Source organism: Oncorhynchus gorbuscha, linkage group LG23 (genome assembly GCF_021184085.1).
Source record: "Oncorhynchus gorbuscha isolate QuinsamMale2020 ecotype Even-year linkage group LG23, OgorEven_v1.0, whole genome shotgun sequence".
Taxonomy (NCBI): domain Eukaryota; kingdom Metazoa; phylum Chordata; class Actinopteri; order Salmoniformes; family Salmonidae; genus Oncorhynchus; species Oncorhynchus gorbuscha.
In genome coordinates, this window is record NC_060195.1 from 51,409,529 (window position 1) to 51,437,325 (window position 27,797).

The 27,797-nt window shown below is 43.2% G+C and overlaps 1 protein-coding gene across 17 annotated transcripts in view; it reads right to left on the minus strand.

The window, feature by feature from the left end:
* The window catches only part of LOC124010372 (muscleblind-like protein 2a), an 81,732-nt gene that overhangs the window by 29,314 nt on the left and 24,621 nt on the right, over positions 1-27,797 (minus strand). Inside the window, exon 2 of one of the 17 annotated variants that reach the window (XM_046322758.1) lies at positions 5,562-5,668. The exons of the other annotated variants lie outside the window; for them this stretch is intronic. Within the exon in view, the coding sequence (XP_046178714.1) occupies positions 5,562-5,609 (48 nt within the window). The 5' untranslated portion in view covers positions 5,610-5,668. The remainder of the gene's footprint in view (positions 1-5,561; positions 5,669-27,797) is intronic. 17 annotated transcript variants of the gene reach the window in all.

The following is a 27,797-nucleotide window of genomic DNA, read 5'->3' on the forward strand; positions in this document are numbered from 1 at the left end:
GGTCAGAGCACAGGGTAGGGCAGTGTGAGCAGAACCAGCGGTGTCGTTTGACTTAGCAAACGAGGATCGGATGTCGTCGACCTTCTTTTCACTTTTGCATTGTGCTACATTACCAAAACCAGAACGACACAGCTGCCCTCGAAGAGGCCTTGGTGAGTAGGGAAAAACATATATCCTTAAGGCAACACTGTGGCTGACTGCTGCTGTACTGGCATGCCCCCCCCCCCTGCCTAGAAAAAAAAATACCTCCGACCCCCCCACCTTCTCAATCAGCTGTGCACTGAATCGAGACAGTGATGACTGCGTGTCTGTGGGTGGCACAGCACAGAGGGCCGCAGAACGGTGATTCAGTTGAGGCCTCCGCTGGCCATTTGCATTTTCCTTTCAATGGAACTCTATTCTGCCTCGCCCGAGGTTCACCATCACTTGAGCCGACAGAGGTGCAAAAAAAAATTTCAAAAGTAAAGCTAGACCCTAATTCAGGGAAGGCTGGGTGGCATAGCGGCCCCTCTCGTTATGTGGGTGGTAGGGGTTCAAAAACCCCCTCCCAGTCCATCATTCAAACTCTTGCTCGCATACATAAATCGGTTCTGGTACTCCTTGTATATAGCCATGTTATTTTCTACTCCCTATGTATAGCCATGTTATTTTCTACTCCCTATGTATAGCCATGTTATTTTCTACTCCCTATGTATAGCCATGTTATTTTCTACTCCCTATGTATAGCCATGTTATTTTCTACTCCCTATGTATAGCCATGTTATTTTCTACTCCCTATGTATAGCCATGTTATTTTCTACTCCCTATGTATAGCCATGTTATTTTCTAGTCCCTATGTATAGCCATGTTATTTTTACCTGTTATTGTTTTTTTTTGTTTTTTTTTACCCCCCTTTTCTCCCCAATTTCGTGGTGTCGAATTGTTGCAGTAGCTACTATCTCATCTCATCGCTACAACTCCCATACGGGCTCGAGAGACTAAGGTTGAAAGTCATACTATCTCATCTCATCGCTACAACTCCCAGACGGGCTCGAGAGACTAAGGTTGAAAGTCATGCGTCCTCCGATACACAACCCAACCAGACGTACTGCTTCTTAAAATAGCGCGCATCCAACCTGGAAGCCAGCCGCACCAATGTGTCAGAGGGTACACCGTGCACCTGGCAAACTTGGTTAGCACGCACTGCGCCCGGCCCCCCACAGGAGTCGCTGGTGCGCGATGAGACAAGGACATCCCTACCGACCAAGCCCTCCCTAACCCGGACGACGCTAGGCCAATTGTGCGTCGCCCCACGGACCTCCCGGTCGCGGCCGGTTACGACAGAGCCTGGGCGCGAACCCAGGGACTCTGATGGCACAGCTGGCGCTGCAGTACAGCGCCCTTAACCACTGCGCCACCCGGGAGGCTACTTGTTATTGTTATTCATTATTCACTGTGTATTTATTTCTTATGTAACTATTTATGTCTTATAACATTTTGTATCTTCTATTTAATTCTGTATTGTTTAATATAATGACCTGTAAGTAAGCATTTCACTATTAGTCTAGACTTGTTGTTTACAAGGCATGTGACAAATTAAATTAAATTAGATATACATGACTTCGGGGAGGGAGATTATGTTGGTGAATGAGAATGGGGGCTTTAGTTATGGAGGGAAGTGGTGGGGTTCTCGCTCTCTTTGTGTGACTAGGGTCAGACACAAGCTACTCATTCACCCTCAGGAGAAAGGCACTGTACAGGGTTCGCATAGCTGAAACCCACATTATGACATTATCACCATCCTGACAGCTCGACAGCCAGGATCGATGGCCTTTTGGAGAAGAGTGACAGACGAGAAGGCCAATAAGACCTAATGCCAGTTTAATCAAGGGAGAAGAGTCGTGGGGGGGAAAAAAAAAAACGAGGAACTGGTGAGACATAGTGGAACGCCGCGGGCGAGGCTTCTCTCTGTATGTTACAGTTAATGCGCTAAACATTATTTCTTCATGCCTTTGCGTTAGAGACATCCACCACAACTCCTGAGATGACGGCACCTCCTGGAGAAACTGACAACACAAAGTCCTTTCTCTTTATCCGTTTGTCCTTCTCCCCGGCGACGACTTCTCTCACTGTGAGAACTGACACTAATTTCTCTGACAAGAAGCAGGGAATATCTGTAATCCCTTTACACCATATCAGAGGGGCTTGTGTCTCCACTGACCTGGTGGCCTCTTTTCCTCTCAGTCACTCTCCCTCTCTTCGTCTTTCTCTCTCTAGGTCTCGCTCTCCATCTCTCGGTCTCCTTATTCCCAGTCAGGTGTGACATTTAAGCGAAACCTCGTGCAATGAGAACCCAACAGGATGGGCACTTACGGAACACGTTAAGGTCCAGAAAAAGCAGGTCCTGACACCACTCTGGAAGAAAGCAGAAGGGTTCTCGTTGCTGGATGCACACAGACAGGAGGTCCCTTCATCCTCCTTAGGGGTAGTAATGTCCCTTTCCGGTGCCCTATTCCACTCAAGCCCACTGTAACAGGTTCACCTTAGCCATGAATACTACTCAAGGTGCCATGACATCCGTGAGCAGTACTGGGCACCATAGCTGCAAATGGCTCTCATGTTGAGGCATTCAACTCCACACACATAGGTCTTCTAAAAGGAAATAAGCACTAATTGAAATGGTGTACTTTAAAATAGTGAAATTATATCCTATGGCTTTTAATCGTGACATTTGAGAAGATGAACTATACCTATTAGCGTTTCCTTTAACGTAAGAGTTTCTTACACCATAGAAATAGTCAAAGGTACAAATCGAAGAAAAACAGTAGATACATCTGTAACAAAACTTGCCCATTTTGTATTGGCCTACATGTCTGGCGAGTCTCATAATAAGGCTATTATGCGACAACACAAATGAGAGCCACCATTAACAAAAATAAATTATGGAACAAAGGCCTGTTTTTGCTTTTTGTCACACACACGTCTCCCGTTGCATTCACGCGCTGCCTACTAGATTACAGTGTTGTCTCGGCGGTAATTACATATGCCTTTGTTTGAACACCCGTAATCCTAGAGATGGGCGAGCGGTGCTACGGCTGACACGCCTGAGATTACCCCAGGAGTGTGGCAAAGAGCCTCCTAAGCCTCCTGGCTTTCCACTACAGAGGAGAGAGGAGCGAGAAAGAGGGAGGGAGGGAGCGAGGGAGAGCGAGCGAGATAGGTGATAATACCCCCCTCCTGTTCTCTCAGACGCAGACAGTGTCATCTGTGTAGGGACACTCCTCAGCAGGGGTCCCTCTACCACGGGCCCACACACAGAACACACACACTCCCAAAAACACACATCTCCATCTGGGGAGAGGGCATTGTATAAAAGTGTGGCAGGCAGTACTGTGTATGAATCAGAAATAGATCAACTTATTCTAATTCTTTGACTGTAACATCAATGAGAGTGTATTCAGAGTGAGGTGCTGCCTGGAACATTGAGCACACACACACCGTTTCTGTGAAAGAACACAGCTTGAAAATAGCAGGGTGGCACTTAATACAAATGATGAACCTTGAGATACAGCAGAAATAATCACACAGTCTTTCTGACTAAAAGCATGTCTAACTTATGTGCTTGTTGAAAAAGGACTGTGTAACAATGTATTGTTGTGGACAAGTTATGAGGGAGCGTCCAGACCGAAGAGCGAGGGCAAGTTTTTTTGTGCATGTAAGTTACAGATTTGTGTGTGTGTGTGTTCTGCTTGCCTGTCAACATAGAAATAGGATTTGTGTGTGTGTCTGCAATGCTCTTACAACTCTCTTGCCTCCCAGGTCTATGCTGTAGCCCAGTAGGTTGGGCTGGTAATCCAGTGAGCCCTGCCTACTCCAGTTAATCTGATCATCTGTGACCTGCTGAGACATGAAACCCACCCTGTTGAGCTGCACTAATCTAATCACACACACACACACACACACACACACACACACACACACACACACACACACACACACACACACACACACACACACACACACACACACACACACACACACACACACACACACACACACACACACACACACACACACACAATCTCTTTGTTGACCGGCTGAGGTAAAGGACTGAGGCAATATTCCTGACAAATAAGCCTAACTGTCATGAGCACTCGGAGTCCATTTCAGACACTTGCGTACCAGTTGTAGATTGGCCTATTTGTCACTGACACCTTCTAGGAGGAAAATAATTGTAAAATAAATACTAGCCAACGTCAAGCAGCAACTAGAGAAAAATAGCCATTTCGAGAGAGAAAATGAACAACAATTGCTAGCCTATCTACAGTGCATTCGGAAAGACCCCTTGACTTATTCCACATTTTGTTACGTTACTGCCTTTTTCTAAAATGGCTTACTTTTTAAAAAATCGAATAAATGAAATCTTGCATTTACATAAGTAAATCAGACCCTTTACTCAGTACTTTGTTCTAGCCTGGAGTCTACTTGGGTATGACGCTACAAGCTTGGCACACTTGTATTTGGAGAGTTTCTCCCATTCTCCTCTGCAGTTCCTCTCAAGCTCTGGGGAGTGTCGCTGCACAGCCATTTTCAGGTTTCTCCTGAGATGTCCGATCGGGTTCAAGTCCGGGCTCTTGCTGGGCCACACAAGGACAGTCAGAGACTTGTCCCGAAGCCACTCCTACGTTGTCTTGGTTGTGTGCGTCGTTGTCCTGTTGGAAGGTGAACGAACCTGCACCACAGTCTGAGGTCCTGAGCATACGGGAGCAGGTTTAAGGACCTCTGAACTTTGCTCCATTCATCTTTCCCTTGATCTTTCCCTTGATCCAGACAAGTTCCCCAGTCCCCCCACAGAGGAACTTGGTCACCTCCCTGAACAAGGCCCTTCTCCCCCGATTGCCCAGTTTGGCCGGGCGGCCAGCTCTGGAACCGCCTAGGCCCTTCCTAAACTTCTTCCATTTAAAAATAAAGGCCACTGTGTTCTTGTGGACCTTCAATGATGCAGACATGTTTTGGTACCCTTCCCCAGATCTGTGTCTCAACACAATCCTGTCTCGGAGCTTTACGGACAATTACTTCAACCTCATGGCTTGGTTTCCGCTCTGATATGCACGGTCAACTGTGGGACCTTATATAGACGGTGTGTGCCTTTCCAAATCATGTCCAATCAACTGAATTTACCACAGGTGGACTCCAATAAAGTTGTAGAAACATCAAGGATGATCAAAGTTAACAGGATGCACCTGAGCTCAATTTCAAGTCGTTTTCTATTTATAATTTTTTTTTTTTTATATTATAAAAAACTGTTTTCGCTTTGTCATTATGGGGTAATGTATGTAGATTGATGAGGAAAACATTTACTTAATCAATTTTAGAATAAGGCTGTAACGTAACAAAATGTGGAACTAGTCAAGGTGTCTGAATACTTTCCAAATGCACTGTATACTGTTGTTTAGAAACAAACACCCAAATCCCCATGGGATTCAGTTCCAATCTGTTAGCTAGATGCTAGTTACTTCTTGAAGGGGTTTTTTCCCTGAAAATGATAGGGCAAAAATGGGTACGAGTGTTTCCTTGCATACCTCCGAGATTCTGAGCAGCTCCACAGAGAAGTCCTCTTTAAAAGGCATACTGAAGGACCTGGCCAAGGAGGGCTGCACACGACCTCCAGTATGCCTAAGTCTCCAACCTGGATTACACAATATTTGCACATTATTATTATTTTAATTCATCAAGCTCTGTCAAATTGGTTGTTGATCATTGCTAGACAGCCATTTTCAAGTCTTTCCATAGATTGTCAAGCAGATTTAAGTCAAAACTGTAACTAGGCCACTCAGGAACATTCAATGTCATCTTGGTAAGCATCTCATGTGGATTTGGCCTTGAGTTTTTGGTTATTGTCCTGCTGAAAGGTGAAATCATCTGCCAGTGTCTGTTGAAAGCGGACAAGCAGAATTTAATCTTATCAAATCAAATTTTATTTGTCACATACACATGTTAGCAGATGTTAATGCAAGTGTAGCGAAATGCTTGTGCATCTAGTTCCGACCATGCAGTAATATCTAACAAGTAATCTAACCTGACAATTTGACAACAACTATCTTATACACACAAGTGATGGCCGAACGGCATAAGCAAGATGCAGTAGATGGTATTGAGTACAGTATTTACATACGAGATGAGTAATGTAGGGTATGTAAACATTATATAAAGTGGCATTGTTTAAAGTGGCTACTGATACATTTATTACATCATTTTTTTATTATTATGGTGGTTAGAGATGAGTCAGTATGCAACTCAATGTTAGTGATGGCTGTTTAACAGTCTGTTGGCCTTGAGATAGAAGCTGTATTTCAGTCTCTCGGCCCCCGCTTTGATGCACCTGTACTATTAAATCGGTTAAATCGGAATGGCCGATTAATTAGGGCCGATTTCAAGTTATCAAAACAATTGGAAATCGTTATTTTTGGGCGACGATTTGCCGATTTAAAAAAATATATATTATTTTTAATACTTTTATTTAACTAGGCAAGTCAGTTAAGAACACATTCTTATTTTCAATGACGGCCTAGGAACGGTGGGTTAACTGACTTGTTCAGGGGCAGAATGACAAATGATCACCTTGTCAGCTCGGGGGAACCAATCTTGCAACCTTACAGTTAACAAGTCCAACGCAATAACGACCTGCCTCTCTCTCGTTGCACTCCACAAGGAGCCTGGTTACGCGAATGCGTAAGTTGCTAGCTAGCATTAAACTTATCTTATAAAAGACAATCAATCATAATCACTAGTTAACTACACATGGTTGATGATATGATATGATGATACTAGATATTATCTAGCGTGTCCTGCGTTGCATATAATCTGACTGAGCATACAAGCATCTGACTGAGCGGTGGTAGGCGCGTAAACATTCATTCAAACAGCACTTTTGTGTGTTTTGCCAGCAGCTCTTCGTTGTGCGTCAAGCATTGCGCTGTTTATGACTTCAAGCCTATCAACTCCCGAGATGAGGCTGGTGTAACCGAAGTAAAATGCCTAGCTAGTTAGCGCGCGCTAACTAGAGGAACGGAAGCTATACTGTTACACTGGCAATACTAAATTGCCTATAAGAACATCCAATAGTCAAAGGTTAATGAAATTCAAATGTTCAAGGGAAATAGTCCTATAATTCCTATAATAACTACAACCTAAAACGTCTTACCTGGGAATATTGAAAACTCATGTTAAAAGGAACCACCAGCTTTCATATGTTCTCATGTTCTGAGCAAGGAGCTGAAACGTTAGCTTTCTTACATAGCACATATTGCACTTTTACGTTCTTCTCCAACACTTTGTTTTTGCATTATTTAAACCAAATTCAACGTTTCATTATTTACTTGAGGCTAAATTGACAAAATCTCAATTGAACAATTTCAGGCTTTAACACAAAGTGTGGAAAATGTCAAGTGGTATGAATACTTTCTGAAGGCACTGCAATGATCACATGTTAGATGCCTTTAATCAAACTCAAGAATTTCAATTGATATTCTAAAAATCACCAGTCACACAAGGGAGCCTTAGCAGGTACTCCGAACACTCAAACCAGAAAAACCACAAACTTTGAACTTTAAAAAGAATTCTTTAGAACATGGAATTCATTTTTAAAAACATTCATTTTTTAAAACTCTGCCTCCTTTGTTTACCTTTATGTTTTGAGTACATGCTTAACTCTATAGCCATGCAATTCTCTCTTACGCACCGGCCACGATTCACCTAAGCCTGAGAGCCGACCCTCATTGATAGCGTGTCAGGTGTCGAATGTTTCAGAGTGATGTAAATCCATAGCCCAGACCAAGGGGGATAATATGGTGGAGGGAGGGATGGAGGGATGAGTTGGAGGGAGAGCAGGAGCCGATCTATTCATCAAAGCCCATTTCCAACACACTCAGCAAATGGATGAGCACAGATGCGTACCAAATGGCATATCATTCCGTATTTAGCGTACTACATACCCCCATAGGGCTCCGGTCAAAAGTAGTGCAATAGGGTGCCATTTGGGACAGACCCGGAAATCTGTAATATGGGAGACATGGCTGACGCAGGCCAGTGTGTCTAAGGTTACAGTGTTGGGTTGTGTTATGGGCCTTTTCTATCATTCACAATTCATAGAAGGAAAATGCTGTATTAGTAAAATCACTCTCAAACTATGAAGTGGTGCTTATAAACAAGACATCAGTCCTCCATATGCGTTGAAATGGCACCATATTCCAGCTTAAGGTTTTTTTTCATCAACGTCAACTGCCCTTCAAGAGTGGCTTAGTATATTCTCGCATAACCCAATTCATGCACGTCGGTTTGGCATATACCTTTTCCTCTACCCTGTGCATTTCTGTCATCTTTCTATAATATGCCACTTTTTATCAAAAATTAATTTAATTACAAGCCCCACAGGACCACAGGAGTAAGAGAGTAATTGGGGAGACACCTTGTGCGAGCATGACAACCAAGCGAGGACAGAATGCATACAAAATATTGTTTTCTGGTTGGGATAGAGTTTCCCCTGGTGACAGATATCCACCTGTAGGGCTGAACTCAAGAGCCTCTGAAGGCTTAGAGATGTCGTGGCAGCTCCTCTCCAGGGCCATGTTCATAAGGAAGAAAAAAACATGAAATGGACTGAAACAGGGACGGACTACCTGGACTTGTCCAATGAGAAATACAAATGTTTGTTTTCCTTTGCAAAGCGTTTTAAAATTATGCATGCCCTAATGAACATGACCCAGAGGTAGGTAGCTAGCTAGGTAGGTACTGTATGTAGGCTCTCTAGTGATGTTGGCCTTCTGGTTCTAAATATAAGCCCAAGGTTGCCTCGCGCAACAGGAAGTGAATTAGATCCCAAGAGCGATGACTCACACAAGCCACTCAAGTGGAGTAAGCACACCTTTTATTTCTACCGTCAGCATACACACACGCCAGAATGACCAAGCCAACACTCGTGTATTGGGAATAGAGGGAGAGAGGCACAGCAAGACAGAGCAACCCCCCAGAGAGAGTTTGTGTTTCTATGAGTAAAGCCTGTCTAGCAGAAACAATAAATTAGTCTCATTTCATCAGTTAATGAATGTAAACGTTGAATTGCATTAGTCTTTATTAAACAATGACAAATGGAAGTATAACAGGTTAGAATCCCTGAGTCACCCGAAGAACACACGCTCATTCCTTCCCTCCACCATATCACTCCTACCTCCCTATGCCTCCACCATATCACTCCTACCTCCCTATGCCTCCACCATATCACTCCTACCTCCCTATGCCTCCACCATATCACTCCTACCTCCATATCCCTCCACCATATCACTCCTACCTCCATATCCCTCCACCATATCACTCCTACCTCCATATCCCTCCACCATATCACTCCTACCTCCATATCCCTCCACCATATCACTCCTACCTCCATATCCCTCCACCATATCACTCCTACCTCTCCCTCCAAACCACCCACCTACTTTTTCCCTCTCGCCCTTGGTCCCGCCTACCTCTCCCTGCCTTCCTCCCTCACTCAGTGGTCCTTCTGTAGCTCAGTTGGTAGAGCATGGCGCTTGTAACGCCAGGGTAGTGGGTTCGATCCCCGGGACCACCCATACGTAGAATGTATGCACACATGACTGTAAGTCGCTTTGGATAAAAGCGTCTGCTAAATGGCATATATTATTATATTATTACTCACTCCTTATACCTAACTCTCCCACCTCTCACCTACTTTTCCCCTCCAGCCCTTGGTCCCGCCTACCTCTCCCTGGCTTCCTTCCACCTACAGCTCCCTCCCGCCTAGGGTAGTTATAATTACTACAAATACAAACACACCATGAGTTTTAATTAACTGTAACAGTATATGCGCTGCCAATTTGTGTTCCCCCCCACCACCAATACTCCCATCCATCTTTCCCTCCCACTGTACACCCTTCTCTCTCTCCATGGGATCATCTGAGTCTGGGGAAGTGTGTAGGCATCCCAAATGGTACCCTATATAGAGCTCCACTTTTGACTAGAACCCATGGTGCTCTGGTCAAAAGTAGTGCACTATAAAGGGAATAGGGTGCCTTCGGGATACCACCATTTTATAGGCCCTGACCCTATGTGCGATGCCAATTAGTATCCCCCACCTGTCACTGCGGGTTAGTAGCGCAGGCATCTGCTGGGTGTGAAATTGCCCATCTCAATTTCATCCCTGAACTCTGCATGCCCCCCCACCCCTGCTCCTACCACCAGCAGCATCTATAGACCTTTACCACACGACCATACACTGGGGGGAAGGGAGGAAAGGCATGCTGCAGATATACTCCAGCAGTAGGCTATGGTGCACTGGTCCGTATCATTAGTACATACCAGTGCAACATTTTGCAATGAAAGCAGGTGTTTCTTATTGTTCAGGTAGTCCCTCCCCATTTTGGTCCGTTTTATTCAGTTTGGTTTTCTAGTGATTACAACCCTGGAGTGTGTAGAGCACTGGAGAACATGGAAAACACGGCTGTTGACCGAAAGGCTTCTCAACCTCGTCGGTCGAACCATATCACTATAATAACGACTCGTCTAATCTAGTATTTGTAGTTGTCAGTTATGTAATTATGAGGTACTTTGTTCATGGTCAAATCATTAGGCACCCTTAGTGCAGTTGGAATGGTAGTCAATCTGGCCTCTGTAATCATTGGAACACTATCCACAATTGAAACGCATGTGCACAGCGCAGACGTTGACAGATGCCATCCTGTCACAAAGTTCAAGGCAACAGTAAACATGTCGTTCCCCACGAATGATGCAGCAACACAACCCCCCCCAGCCAATTGGAATATCACATGTGACCAACACATTTCAGTTAATTACTAAACTCACACCTTGGGCCAATCAGTGTAATTTTGTAAATGCTGAATCTCTATGGCAAGATGCATCATTCACCGAAGTTTCTCAAAAATCCAGCCAGTGCCATCTGAGATATGGCGTGTGCCAAACGTACGGATGGAGACACCCTCCCCGATTTCATCGTGGGGACAATTTTGAAATGTGACCTAACGGTTTACAAGTTCAGCGATTGGAAACGTTGTAAAGCATTGCCTGACGGATATATTGTGTGTGCCATATGGCACCATATTCACTCACTAAATATAGTGCACTACTTCTGATCAGTCCTATGGGTCGTGGTCAAAGGTAGTGCACTACTCCGGGTCAAAAGTAATGCACTATATAGGGAATCGTGGGCCATTTGGGACACAGTATTAGCGTGGTATGGTTGTTCAGACATCGAGGGAGTTTAAGGTAAGACTCAGTGGGCAAGAATGAAAAACACCAGCTCATTACAGAGGTGCTATTATTTTGGTGGCCTCCACATCTGGTTTCCCCCGCTTTGTTCATTAATCACTGGTGCACTACAGACACTCACACGACAAATGAAGTAGATTCCACATTAACAGCTTGTTGGGTGCCCACCACTGCAACCCACGGTCAGTATGATAACAGTAAGCTGGGGTGTATTAGCATTAGCTCTGCAACATAAAACATGTTTCTTATTTGACAGATTTGGGTAGGTCCCACCGTGCTAGCTTCTGTATGACTCCAAATGAATACTTCCCGGATCAGTCACCTTAAGGGGAAATTCATATCATATTGCATATCTATGCATTCAGATAGGATATAGGCTCTGAATTGCATTCCAATGAGTTTAAAAGTATAGTCAAGTTAAGCCTACAGGAAAAAAAAGGTCCAACGGAGCCTTTATCGCAAAATCCTTTCAGGGTAACAATTAAGTACCTCTAGGTGAGGTATTAAAATGGTCAAAAAGAAAGAAATGCTGTCGCATCTTGGCACAGAGCAACTTCTCAAGAAATACATTTACTAGGATTGTCTGGGAAAGAACATCTGAAAACTAGCCATTATTAGCAAAGAGGTTTGGAACTCTTTGGTCTATTAACTCATTTACAGCTTGGTAACATCCCTGGGCAGGCCAAAACAGGCTGGAATGTCAGGTGTTTTTTTTTTTCAAACAGTTCTTACACTAAAAGGGCATTATCATAATTTGCACAGTATTATTCCAAACTTAGTGTGGAAATACAGTATATAAAACACAGGGAAATGCTTTTTTTTTGACTGCAATGGGACTTTAAGGCTACCTCACCTGACTAAAACAAAAGAGTGCTTCACTTCAAGGGTTAAATCACGCCAAGATGGCCAACCTCACTCCCCCCCAACATTCCCAGAAAGTGAAAGAGGAAATCATTCAATCTCTTATACATACAGACAAGTCATTCACTGGGCTAGTGATAAGTAATCTACTTTGCTTGATATGATACAGACAGGGAAGAGACCTGCCTGTCAGCACAGCTTTAGACTGCATTCCAAATAGCTGGGTTTCTCAACTCAACTATATGTTTAGTTCCCTCAGAAAGTATTAACACCCCTTCACTTTTTATACATTGTTTTGTTACAAGATGGGAATCAAATTGAATTAATTGTTTGTCAATGATCTACACAAAATACCATGTAATGTCAAAGTGGAAGAAAAATTGTCACATGTAGACTGAACCAGGATTTCCTCTAGGATTCTGCCTGTGCTTAGCTCTATTCAGGTTCTTTTTATCCTAAACATCCTAGTCCTTGTCGATGACAAGCATACTCATAACACGAAGCAGCCACCACTATGACTGGTACTCAGTGAGGTGTTGTGTTGGATTTGCCCCGAATATAACGATTTTGTATTCAGGACTAAATTAAATTCTTTGCCGTTTTACTTTAGTGCCTTATTGCAAACAGGATGCATGTTTTGGAATATTTGTATTATGTACAGGCTTCATTCTTTTCACCCTCTCATTTAGTTTAGTATTGTGGAGTAACTACAATGTTGTTGATCCTCTTTTCTCCCATCACATCCATTAAACTCTTTTTTAAAGTCACCATTGGCCTCATGATGAAATCCCTGTGCGGTTTCCTTCCTTTCCGGCAACGGAGTTAGGATAGACACCTGTATCTTTTGTGACTGGGTGTATTGATACACCATAAAGTGTCATTAATAACTTCCCCATGCTCAAAGGGATATTCAATGTCTGCTTTATTTTTTACCCATCTAGTAATAGGTGCCGGTTGTGAGGCATTGGAAAACCCCCAGGTCTCTGTGGTTGAATCTGTGCTTGAAATGCCCTGTTCAACTGGGGGATCTTACAGATAATTGTATGTGTGGGGTACAGAGAGGAGAATGTTTCAAATTATTTTTTAACGACTACTATTGCACAGAGTGTGAGTCCATGCAACTTATTATGTGATTTAAGCAAACGTTTACCCCTGAACTCATTTAAGCTTGCTATAACAAGGAGTTGAATACTTATTGACATTTCAGCTTTCATTTTTTATTAATTTGTAAAACACTCTAAAAACATAATTCCACTTTGACATTATGGGTTATTGTGTGTAGGCCAGTGACAAAAATCTAAATGCAATCCATTTTCAATTCAGGCTGTAAAATAACATTTGGAAAAAAGTCTAGGGGTGCGAATACTTTCTGAAAGCACTGTACATCTCGGTGGAGTTGGATTACGACGACTGAGCAAAATGTACTTCCGACAACATCGAGTCCGTCAGTCGATACGAGGAAACAGTCAGTGGTTATTTGACAAAAGTTTTACTTAAAGTATATATATTTCAGCAAACAATGAAATGCACGCAGCAACAGAGGACAAAAGGTACACACTAAGGGTTTAAGAATTACATTTTTACACGTATTGACAGACAACGATTTGATGTAGTCGGAGGTTCAGTCCGCCCACAGTCGTCTCCACTCAACTCCATTGTAGAGTTGAGGAAAAACTTGGCTACTTCCCAAATGGTCAAAAGTAATGCACAAAATAGAGAATAGGGTGCCAATAGGGATGCAGCCCTAGTCTCTTCTGGTAAACCTCAAAGACCTCATATCAGCTCTTATATCACATGGGCTTTCAGTTGATAGCTTGTCTGCTAAAGATGAGTCATACTGGTCCGTCATACTGGTCCACTAAGTCTACATTCGTACACTAAGTCCCTCAAGGACTCTCTTGGGATATAGGCCTGCTGTATAAAGCCATGATTGAACATAGTGTTTTGTCTGGATCAAAAAGAGGCTTAGGTGGTGGCGTGACAGGGGGTGTGGCAATGGGCACAGCCGACTTGTCAATGTGGCTGAATTGTGAAGAAAATTTTAAAAAGAAATTGACATGCAGCTGAGAGAACATGTTGCAGTTTTAAAGTTAATTCCCTGCAATTCTATGCATTTTTCCATGGCTAACACTGTTATTTTGCTCAAACATAATAAATCCATGATGCTAAATTCATTGTTTTTGAAAGGACAATACACATATTTTCCTTTTTTGGGGGTAAGGGGCTCACCATTAGAGCTAGTTATGCAGGAAAATTATGCTTTTGCAGCCTGAATAGAGGATACTTTATGCATGAATAGGGCTACGGGACACAAGTGCATTACATCAAACCTAGACGAGAGTGCAGATCTAGCGGTCACTATTGGCTGCCTAGGCTAGCTCCATACCCAATGGCACCCTATTCTGCATGGCACTAAAGCTTACCAGTCAAATTAATTGGTCGTGGTTGTGCCTCAGATTCGATTTTTTTAAGGCCAATTAAAATAAGGCCCGTGGCTCATTAAAGGGACTCAATCCTCTGAAGACAGCTGTGGCTGCCTGTCTCCTAGCTGCTCCCAGACTGGTTACGTTCTGTATCACCAGATCCCAAGGCTCACAAAACACAACGAGGAAAACAAAGTACCTAGGTGGAGTGTAGGTCATTGAACAAATAAGTAATGTAGTCCCGTCCCAAAAAATTATAAATGTTAATTTAGCTTAATTTTAAAGTTATGTAATAAAGAGCACATGTTCAACTTCATAACAAATACTTCTTCCCAGAGGTTAATAAATACACAAAAATACTATAAAAAAGTGACTACAAAAAAGGGACAGGGTTGACAATTTCATCTTAAAACCAGCCATTAATCCCCTTGTGACAGAGGGGATGGAAGCTTGTTGTGTGCAACATCAAGGGGAAACTGAATGCAAGCTTAAAGATGCACTCGCAAACTTTTGTATTAATTTCAGCCAGTAGTTTTGAAAGTTGTGCTAATGAGCCAAGTGGTCCCCGTTTTTTGTGTACTAAAAAAAATATCAAAAGTTTATTGGTCGCATACACAGATTCGCAGATGATCTCGCAGGTGCAACGAAAAGCTTGTTTCTGTCCCGAAGCCTGCGTTGTCTTGGCTGTGTGCTTAGGGCTGTTGAAAGGTGAAGCTTCGCAGCTTCACAGTCTGAGGTCCAGAGCGTTGTGGAGCAGGTTTTCATCAAAGATCTCTCTGTACTTTGCTCAGTTCATCTTTCCCTCGATCTTCACTTCTCCCAGGCCCTGGCACAAAAACAAAACAAAAAAACATACCCACAGCATAGATGCTGCCACCACCGCCTTCACCGTAGGGATGGTGCCAGGTTTCCTCCAGACGCGACACTTGGCATTCAGGCCAAAGAGGTCAATCTTGATTTCATCAGACCAGAGAATCTTGTCATGTGCCTTTTATTGAAGAGTAACTTCTGCTTGGTCACTACCATAAAGGCCTGATTGGTGAAGTGCTGCAGAGATGGTTGTCCTTCTGGAAGGTTCTCCCATCTCCAGAGAGGAACTCTAGAACTCTATCAAAGTGACTATTGGGTTCTTGGTCACCTCCCTGACCAAGGCCCTTCTCCCCTGATTGCTCAGTTTGGCCGGGCGGCCAGCTCTAGGAAGAGTCTTGGCGGTTCCAAACTTCTTCCATTTAAGAATGGAGGCCACTATGTTCTTGGGGACCTTCAATGATGCAGAAATGTTTTGGTACCCTTCCCCAGATCTGTACCTTGGCACAATCCTGTCTCGGAGCTCTATGGACAATTCCTTTAACCTCATGGCTTGCTTTTTGCTCTGACATGCACTCAAAACTGTGGGACCTTATATAAACCGGTGTGTGCCATTCCAAATCATGTCCAATGAATTTAATTTACCACAGGTGGACTCCAATCAAGTTGTAGAAACATCAAGGATGATCAATTTCAAAGTCACTTGGCTCTGTCATAACCTCACATGGTCTCTCCTATCATTGCTATGCAGACGACACACAATTAATCTTCTCCTTTCCCCCTTCTGATGACCAGGTGGCGAATCGCATCTCTGCATGTCTGGCAGACATATCAGTGTGGATGACGGATCACCACCTCAAGCTGAACTTCGGCAAGACGGAGCTGCTCTTCCTCCCGGGGAAGGACTGCCCGTTCCATGATCTCGCCATCACGGTTGACAACTCCATTGTGTCCTCCTCCCAGAGCGCTAAGAACCTTGGCGTGATCCTGGACAACAAACTGTCGTTCTCAACTAACATCAAGGCGGTGGCCCGTTCCTGTAGGTTCATGCTCTACAACATCCGCAGAGTATGACCCTGCCTCACACAGGAAGCGGCGCAGGTCCTAATCCAGGCACTTGTCATCTCCCGTCTGGATTACTGCAACTCGCTGTTGGCTGGGCTCCCTGCCTGTGCCATTAAACCCCTACAACTCATCCAGAACGCCGCAGCCCGTCTAGTGTTCAACCTTCCCAAGTTCTCTCACGTCACCCCGCTCCTCCGCTCTCTCCACTGGCTTCCAGTTGAAGCTCGCATCCGCTACAAGACCATGGTGCTTGCCTACGGAGCTGTGAGGGGAACGGCACCTCAGTACCTCCAGGCTCTGATCAGGCCCTACACCCAAATAAGGGCACTGCGTTCATCCACCTCTGGCCTGCTCGCCTCCCTACCACTGAGGAAGTACAGTTCCCGCTCAGCTCAGTCAAAACTGTTCGCTGCTCTGGCTCCCCAATGGTGGAACAAACTCCCTCACGACGCCAGGACAGCGGAGTCAATCACCACCTTCCGGAGACACCTGAAACCCCACCTCTTTAAGGAATACCTAGGATAGGATAAAGTAATCCTTCTCACCCCCCCTTAAAATATTTAGATGCACTATTGTAAAGTGGTTGTTCCACTGGATGTCATAAGGTGAATGCACCAATTTGTAAGTCGCTCTGGATAAGAGCGTCTGCTAAATGACTTAAATGTAAATGTAATGTAAATCAATGGAAAAAGGATGCATCGGAGCTCAATAGAGTCTCATAGCAAAGGGTCTGAATACTTATGTAAATAAGGTATTTCAGTTTTTAATGGGGTGTTGTGCGTAGATTGATGAAAATAAAATAATTATATACATTTTAGAATAACACAATCCACTCATGGAATGACAAGTTTTCTATTTTTGACATAGGGGAGAAAAAGTGTGTTAACGAAAGTATGCTACTGTTGCTTAATCCCCATTCCACCTCCAGCAAAATTCACTGAATCCTACGGCCTCCTCCACGTCTCCTGATGTACTGGCCTGTCTCCTGGTAGCGCCTCCATGCTCTGGACACTACGCTGACAGACACAGCAAACCTTCTTGCCACAGCTCGCATTGATGTGCCATCCTGGATGAGCTGAGCCACTTGTGTGGGTTGTAGACTCCGTCTCATGCTACCACTAGAGTGAAAGCACCACCAGCATTCAAAAGTGAACAAAACAGCCAGGAAGCATAGGAACTGAGAAGTGGTCTGTGGTCACCACCTGCAGAACCACCCCTTTATTGGGGGTGTCTTGCTAATTGCCTATAATTTCCACCTGTTATCTATTCCATTTGCACAACAGCATGTGAAATGTATTGTCAATCAGTGTTGCTTCCTAAGTGGACAGTTTGATTTCACAGAAGTGTGATTTACTTGGAGTTACATTTTATTGTTTAAGTGTTCCCTTTATTTTTTTGAGCAGTATATATATTATTATTTTTTATCTAGTGGTTTATTTGTCTAGGATGTGATAGACAAATTATTTTGTAAATTGTATATATATATATATATATATATATACACTGCTCAAAAAAATAAAGGCCGTCCCTCATCAATTTACAAAATAATTTGTCTATCACATCCTAGACAAATGAACCACTAGATTAAAAAATCAAATAAACGTGTGTGTGTGTGTATGTGTATATATATATATACATACATACATACATACATACATACATACATACATACATACATACATACATACATACATACATACATACACACACGTTTATTTGATTTTTTATCTAGTGGTTTATTTGTCTAGGATGTGATAGACAAATTATTTTGTAAATTGATGAGGGACGGCACAGTATCAGAAAAAACAAGGTGCCTTGTAAGGGTAACTCGATTATGCTCAAACCAGTTGAAGAGAAAAACTGCTACCCAACAAAAGTGAATGACCAAAATCTAGGGCCGGGACAATTCCAGTATCGCAATATTTTTTCCATGGCAAAAATGAAAACATGAAGCAGACAACTATTTGGTCCTATAAAAACCTGCCGTATGTAAAATATTGTGTGCTATAGTGTCATGTCTACTCCCGCTCCTCCCCTCCGGCGTTCAACATCGCCGGAATACTAACCACCAGCCCTAGGATCCATCATTACGCACAACTGGCATCAATCATTACGTGCACCTGCATGTCCTTATGATAGTCACCTGGACGCCATTACCTTCCTGATTACCTCTCCTATATTGGTCAGTCCCTTTGGTTCTCTCCTTAGTCAGTATTGTTCCGGTGTTTATGAGTAGACACCGCTGTTATGTTGTCTCTTTTCATGTTTTATTAAACATTTCACCTGCACCTGCTTCTCAGCGTCTCCATTACATATAGCTTGAAAAACAAATAAATGTGACTCTGAATGACAGCATAAATTACAACATTAGGGCTGTTTCCCAAAATAAGTTAAACATGCTTGTGTTTTGTTTCCTTGCCACGATACTAATGACTACTGCAATACTTGTATCATCCCAGCCCTAACAAAATCATGTATAAATAAAATATATATATATTTTTTAAAGTAAAAGGCACAATTAAAATGTGCATTAGGCTCATTTCAGATGAATAAGTAATGACGATGGTTATGTCCCAAATGGCACCCTATTACCTATATAGTGCATTACTTTAGACCAGAACCCAATGAGCCCTGGTCAAAAGTAGTTTACTACATAGGGAATAGGGTGCCACGTAGGAAGCAGACAACGGCATAAAGGCCAAGCGTGTAGCAAGCTTCCGGCCTGCCTGCCTTGCACCTCCCCTTGGTCTGCTGCAGTGCCTGTTTACCACATCCCACAGTGGATGGATGGTGCAATTAACAAGTGTGAGGGATACTGTAGAGGGATACATCCCGCAGAAGAAATTCTTCAAGGAAAAAAAGCATTTCTCAGAGAGCATCTTGTTTTATCAAAAGAAGAGAAAGAGAATGATTTAGAGCCTGTGTGGGAGAACTAGGTGAAGCCTCTGTCCTACAGATATATTTTTTTCTGGTCTGGCTCCCATTATTGGCTTGGTAGTAATACTGGGTCACTAACACCCTATGCTGAATCTTTGTATTACATCATGAAGGGGAAGAAATCAATACAAAATGACTACGCTTTTAGTTCCCAATAACAGACTAAAGCAGCCAATGCTTCAAACAGCCTAGACCAATTTTGCAGAGGTCAGAGCGGGGGCTGTGCTATATCAGTGGTCTGACCTATTCTCACAGCGTAATTTGTGTTTAGGAAGTCCATTCCAGGACTGTGGTTTCCAGCCCACAGAGACTGTCACTGGTCCCGCACTGCGCTATACTGCACTGTGGAGATGAGCAGGCGGGCGGGCGCACACACACACAGGTCAGAACAGTGGCCCATTTAAGAGGGAAACACTGGGCTCATCAGCTGCAGCAACCATCTGCGCCAACTTAACCTTCGCCTCGTCCCATTAACTGTCTGTCTCGGGTCACAAGACAGTAGCAGGGAAGAATGACGTCACAGGGACCAAATTAAGTCTGGCGTGATTGAGTGTGGTGGGGGGGGGGGGGGGGGGGGGGGTCATCAAAGCCTGGCCTCCCCCCCACCGGTAGCGCTAGACCTACCGTTAAAGCTCAGGTCAGCAGCCAGCGCTTCTTTGTTGCTGTGAATGACCCTGGGGGGGGAATCACTAGCTTTACTATGCTTTGCTGCCTGGCATACATTCCCCCATCCATGCGTGTTTGCTCAGACGAGGGTGTGGCCCAGTTTAGGGGATTACCCTGAGGAATGCATGTCCTCCCACAATCCCCTAGAAAAGTTTGCAAGCTTTATATATATATATATATATATATATATATATATATATATATATATATATATATATACACACACATATACACACACACACACACACACACACGAGAAGTTAAGACGAAGACGAAGTGAAGCATTCCTTCCTCGTACGCAAACGTAGCAAATAGGCGAGGTATGATTTTGATCAAAATTCAAGATCTAAGATCTAAATTTAAAAACAAGATTTGAAAAGTGTGCCAAGTTAAATCCATGCTCCGCTGCCCAGATCCTGTACTGAAGCATGAGGGAGTGGCTGCTGTACAGAGCTCAAAAATGTCAGGGGACGTTTTTGGTTGAATCCAAGTCAAGATCTTTGACAATTGGTTTAAATCTTGCACCAGGCTTCCTGCCTGACTGCACATGCTAAGATGTTCTTACAGGGGCGATAAAACAAAGGCATGTTCACACGGTGGGGCTATGTCAGTGACCCAAATGGCATCCTATTCCCAATATAGTGCACTATGTACTAGAGGTCGATCGATTATGATTTTTCAACGCCGATACCGATTATTGGAGGACCAAAAAAGCCGATACCGATTTAAAATCAGGCCGGTTTATATTTTTTACATTTAAAAAAAAAATGTAATTGTAATAATGACAATTGCAACAATTCTGAATTAACACTTATTTGAACTTAATATTAATACATCAATAAAATTAATTTAGCTTAAATAATGCAAAAACAAAGTGTTGGAGAAGAACATAAAAGTGCAATATGTGCTATGTAAGAAAGCTAACGTTTCAGTTCTTTGCTCAGAACATATGAAAGCTGGTGGTTCCTTTTAACATGAGTTTTCAATATTCACAGGTAAGAAGTTTTAGGTTGTAGTTATTATAGGACTATTTCCCTCTATACCATTTGTATTTCATGAACCTTTGACTATTGGATGTTCTTATAGGCACTTTAGTATTGCCAGTGTAACAGTATAGCTTCCGTCCCTCTCCTCGCTCCTCCCTGGGATCGAACCAGCAACACAACGACAACAGCCACCACATCGAAGCAGCGTTACCCATGCAGAGCAAGGGGAACAACCACCCCAAGGCTCAGATCGAGTGAAGTTTGAAACGCTATTAGCGCGAGCTAACTAGCCAGCCATTTCACTTCGGTTACACCAGCCTCATCTTGGGAGTAGGCTTGAAGTCATAAACAGCGCAATGCTTGATGCACAACAAATAGCTGCTGGCAAAACGCACGAAAGTGCTGTTTGAATGAATGTTTCCGCGCCTGCTTCTGCCTACCACCGCTCAGTCAGATACTTGTATTTTCAGTCAGATTATATGCAACACAGGACACGCTAGATAATATCTAGTAATATCATCAACCATTGATTGTTTTTTTATGAGATAAGTTTAATGCGAGCTAGCAACTTACCTTGGCTTACTGCATTTGCGTAACAGGCAGTCTCCTTGTGGAGTGCAACGAGAGAGAGGCAGGTCGTTATTTCGTTGGACTAGTTAACTGTAAGGTTGCAAGATTGGATCCCCTGAGCTGACAAGGTGAAAATAAGTCTTTCTTCCCCTGAACGAGGCAGTTAACCCACCGTTCCTAGGCCGTCATTGAAAATAAGAATGTGTTTTTAACCGACTTGCCTAGTTATATAAAGATTAAATAAAGGTGTAAAAAGATATATATAATAATAGGCAAATCGACACCCAAAAATACAGATTTCCGATTGTTATGAAAACTGGAAATCGGCACTAATTAACCTCTTGGGGGCAGTATTTCATTTTTGGATGAAAAAAGTTCCCATTTTAAACAAGAAATTGTCACGAAAAGATGCTCGACTATGCATATAATTGACAGCTTTGGAAAGAAAACACACTGACGTTTCCAAAACTACAAAGATAGTCTGAGTGCCACAGAACTAATGCTACAGGCGAAACCAAGATGAAATTTCATACAGGAAGTGAGCCAGATTTTGAATGCACTGTGTTCCAATGTCTCCTTATATGGCTGTGAATGCGCAAGGAATGAGCCTACACTTTCTGTCGTTTCCCCAAGGTGTCTGCAGCATTGTGACGTATTTGTAGGCATATCATTGGAAAATTGACCATAAGAGACTACATTTACCAGGTGTCTGCTCGGTGTCCTCCGTGAAAACTATTGCGTAATCTCCAGGTGCGTGCATTTTTCCATTTTGTTCAGAGGAGAAACCAAACTGCCACGAGTGATTTATCATCAAATAGATGTGAAAAACACCTTGAGGATTGATTCTAAACAACGTTTGCCATGTTTGTCGATATTATGGAGTTAATTTGGGAAAAAGTTCAACGTTGTAAATGACTGAATTTGTTTTTTTTTCTTAGCCAAATGTGATGAAAAAAACGGAGCGATTTCTCCTACACAAATAATATTTGGGGAAAAACGGAACATTTGCTATCTAACTGAGAGTCTCCTCATTGAAAACATCCGAAGTTCTTCAAAGGTAAATTATTTTATTTGAATGCTTTTCTTGTTTTTGTGAAAATGTTGCCTGCTGAATGCTAGGCTTAATGCTATGCTAGCTATCAATACTCTTACACAAATGCTTGTGTAACTATGGTTGAAAAGCATTTTTTGAAAATCTGAGTTGACAGTGTTGTTAACAAAAGGATAAGCTTGTGAGCCAATATATTTATTTGATTTGCGATTTTCATGAATCGTTAACGTTGCATTATGGTAATAAGCTTGAGGCTATAATTACGCTCCCGGATACGGGATTGCTTGTCGCAACAGGTTAAATCGGCCATTCCGATTAATTGGTCGACCTCTACTATGTTGTCAATAGGGTGCCATTTGAGACTCAACCGATGTTTATCTGACATGAGGAAAACACAAACATAAAAAACAATTACTATTAGCGTAGCTAACCGCTTCTGTTTAAAAACTCTGAAATCTGATAGGCTGAGGCAGCGTTGGAAAACAGGTTGGATGTAAACACTCAAGTCAGACATGGTGGTCACCGAGAAGTAGCGCTGATGGTGAAGATAACAGGCATGGAGGCGAGGGAGGAATAATCCAACACCTCACAACAGCATTCCGCTGGCACTGGGAGATTCATGGGCAGTTTTTACTTTTAAAATCACAATTAATAAGAGAATATGGACAGGGGGGGCCTTATCATATATCAGCACCTCTACTCTGAGATACTTATTAAATTTGTCCCCTCGTCGTTTTCATTCTAAGGAATTTCTTTGATATTCAAACCCCTTTACTTATTCCACATTTTGTTGTGTTTATAGCCTGACTTCAAAATGGATTAAACAAAAAAAAAACATCTCACACAACACACAATACCCGATAACGACAAAGTGAAAACATGTTTATAAATTTTAACACAATGTATTGAAAATGAAACAGAAATATCTCATTTACATAAATTCACACCGAGTCAATACCTTGTAGAAGCCTCTTTGGCAGCGATTACAACTGTGAATCTTTCTGGGTAAGTATTGATAGCTCCAAACCTGGGTTGTGCAACATTTGCCCATTATTCTAATCAAAATTCTTCAAGCACTGTGAAATTGGTTGTTGATCATTGCTTTGAGAACCATTTTCAGGTCTCGCCATATGGTTCCATGTAGATTTAAGTCAAAACTGTAACTTGGCCACTCAGGAACATTCACCATCTTCTTGGTAAGCAACTCCGGTGTACTGTAGATTAAGCCTTGTGTTAAGCAACTCCAGCGTCGATTTGGCTTTGAGTTTTAGGTTATTGTCCTGCTGAAAGGTGAATTGATCTCCCGGTGTCTGGTGGAAAGCAGACTAAACCAGGTTTTCCTGTAGTATTTTGACTGTGTTCGGCTCAATTCCATGTTTCATCCTGAAAATCTCCCCAGTCCTTAATGAATACAAGCATAACCATAACATGATTCAGCCACTACTATACTTGAAAATATGGAGAGTGGTACTCAGTAATCTGTTGTATTGGATTGGCCTCAAACACTTTGTATTCAGGACAAAAAAAATGAATTGCTTTGCCACATTTTTTGTAGTATTACTATAGTGCCTTATTGCAAACAGGATGCATGTTTTGGATTATTTGTATTCTGTACAGGCTTCCTTCTTTTCACTCTGTCAATTAGGTTAGTATAGTGGAGTAACTACAACGTTGTTGATCCATCCTCAGTTTTGTCCTATCACAGCCATCAAATACTAAGTCACCATTGGCTTAAGGTGAAATCCCTGAGCGGTTTCCTTCCTCTCTGGCAACAGAGTTAGGAAGGACTCTCTGTATCTTTGTAGTGACTAGGTGTCATCCAAAGTGTAAATAATTACTTAAACATGCATAAAGGTCCTGATCTTTTGGATTCCTGCTTTTTAAATCTGGCAGCTGATTTCATAGCTGAACCACTTACAGTGGAGCAAAAAAGTATTTAGTCAGCCACCAATTGTGCAAGTTCTCTCACTTAAAAAGATGAGGCCTGTAATTTTCATCATAGGTGCACTTGGAAAATAAGTATTTGGTCCCCTACAAACAAGCAAGACTTCTGGCTCTCACAGACCTGTAACTTCTTCTTTAAGAGGCTCCTCTGTCCTCCACTGGTTACCTGTATTAATGGCACCTGTTTGAACTTGTTATCAGTATTAAAGACACTTGTCCACAACCTCAAACAGTCACACCCCAAACTCCACTGTGGCCAAGACCAAAGGACACATGAAACTAAAATTGTAGACCTGCACCAGGCTGGGAAGACTGAATCTGCAATAGGTAAGCAGCTTGGTTTGAATAAATCAACTGCGGGAGAAATGATTAGGAAATGGAAGACCTACAAGACCACTGATATACTCCCTCAATCTGGGGCTCCACGCAAGATCTCACCCAGTGGGGTCAAAATGATCACAAGAACGGTAAGCAAAAATCCCAGAACCACATGGGGGGGACCTAGTGAATGACCTGCAGAGAGCTGGGACCAAAGTAACAAAGCCTACCATCAGTAATACACTACGCCGCCAGGGACTCAAATCCTGTAGTGCCAGACGTGTCCCCCTGCTTAAGCCAGTACATGTCCAGGCCCGTCTGAAGTTTGCTAGAGAGCATTTGCATGATCCAGAAGAAGATTGGGAGAATGTCATATGGTCAGATGAAACCAAAATATAACGTTTTGGTAAAAACTCAACGCGTCTTGTTTGGAGGACAAAGAATGCTGAGTTGCATCCAAAGAACACCATACCAACTGTGAAGCATGGGGTGGAAAAATCATGCTTTGGGGCTGTTTTTCTGCGAAGGGACCAGGACAACTGATTCGTGTTAAGGAAAGAATGAATGGGGCCTTGTATCCTGAGATTCTGAGTGTAAACCTCCTTCCATCAGCAAGGGCATTTTTTATTTTATTTTTATTTCACCTTTATTTAACCAGGTAGGCTAGTTGAGAACAAGTTCTCATTTGCAACTGCGACCTGGCCAAGATAAAAGCATAGCAGTGTGAACAGACAACACAGAGATACACATGGAATAAACAATTAACAAGTCAATAACACAGTAGGAAAAAAAAATGGGCAGTCTATATACAATGTGTGCAAAAGGCATGAGGAGGTAGGCGAATAATACAGTTTTGCAGATTAACACTGGAGTGATAAATGATCAGGTCATGTACAGGTAGAGATATTGGTGTGCAAAAGAGCAGAAAAATAAATAAATAAAAACAGTATAAAAAACAGTATGGGAATGAGGTAGGTGAAAATGGGTGGGCTATTTTCCTATAGACTATGTACAGCTGCAGCGATCGGTTAGCTGATGTTTGAAGTTGGTGAGGGAGATAAAAGTCTCCAACTTCAGCGATTTTTGCAATTCGTTCCAGTCACAGGCAGCAGAGTACTGGAATGAAAGGCGGCCAAATGATGTGTTGGCTTTAGGGATGATCAGTGAGATACACCTGCTGGAGCGCGTGCTACGGATGGGTGTTGCCATCGTGACCAGTGAACTGAGATAAGGCGGAGCTTTACCTAGCATGGACTTGTAGATGACCTGGAGCCAGTGGGTCTGGCGACGAATATGTAGTGAGGGCCAGCCGACTAGAGCATACAAGTCGCAGTGGTGGGTGGTATAAGGTGCTTTAGTGACAAAACGGATGGCACTGTGATAGACTGCATCCAGTTTGCTGAGTAGAGTGTTGGAAGCCATTTTGTAGATGACATCGCCGAAGTCGAGGATCGGTAGGATAGTCAGTTTAACTAGGGTAAGCTTGGCAGCGTGAGTGAAGGAGGCTTTGTTGCGGAATAGAAAGCCGACTCTTGATTTGATTTTCGATTGGAGATGTTTGATGTGGGTCTGGAAGGAGAGTTTGCAGTCTAGCCAGACACCTAGGTACTTATAGATGTCCACATATTCAAGGTCGGAACCATCCAGGGTGGTGATGCTAGTCGGGCATGCAGGTGCAGGCAGCGATCGGTTGAAAAGCATGCATTTGGTTTTACTCGCATTTAAGAGCAGTTGGAGGCCACGGAAGGAGTGCTGTATGGCATTGAAGCTCGTTTGGAGGTTAGATAGCACAGTGTCCAATGACGGGCCGAAAGTATATAGAATGGTGTCGTCTGCGTAGAGGTGGATCAGGGAATCGCCCGCAGCAAGAGCAACATCATTGATATACACAGAGAAAAGAGTCGGCCCGAGAATTGAACCCTGTGGCACCCCCATAGAGACTGCCAGAGGACCGGACAGCATGCCCTCCGATTTGACACACTGAACTCTGTCTGCAAAGTAATTGGTGAACCAGGCAAGGCAGTCATCCGAAAAACCGAGGCTGTAGAGTCTGCCGATAAGAATATGGTGATTGACAGAGTCGAAAGCCTTGGCGAGGTCGATGAAGACGGCTGCACAGTACTGTCTTTTATCGATGGCGGTTATGATATCGTTTAGTACCTTGAGTGTGGCTGAGGTGCACCCGTGACCGGCTCGAAAACCAGATTGCACAGCGGAGAAGGTACGGTGGGATTCGAGATGGTCAGTGACCTGTTTGTTGACTTGGCTTTCGAAGACCTTAGATAGGCAGGCAGGGCAGGATGGATATAGGTCTGTAACAGTTTGGGTCCAGGGTGTCTCCCCCTTTGAAGAGGGGGATGACAGCGGCAGCTTTCCAATCCTTGGGGATCTCAGACGATATGAAAGAGAGGTTGAACAGGCTGGTAATAGGGGTTGCGACAATGGCGGCAGATAGTTTCAGAAATAGCGGGTCCAGATTGTCAAGCCCAGCTGATTTGTACGGGTCCAGGTTTTGCAGCTCTTTCAGAACATCTGCTATCTGGATTTGGGTAAAGGAGAACCTGGAGAGGCTTGGGTGAGGAGCTACGGGGGGGGGGGCGGAGCTGTTGGCCGAGGTTGGAGTAGCCAGGCGGAAGGCATGGCCAGCCGTTGAGAAGTGTTTATTGAAGTTTTCGATAATCATGGATTTATCGGTGGAGACAGTGTTTCCTAGCCTCAGAGCAGTGGGCAGCTGGGAGGAGGTGCTCTTGTTCTCCATGGACTTCACAGTGTCCCAGAACTTTTTGGAGTTGGAGCTACAGGATGCAAACTTCTGCCTGAAGAAGCTGGCCTTAGCTTTCCTGACTGACTGCGTGTATTGGTTCCTGACTTCCCTGAACAGTTGCATATCAC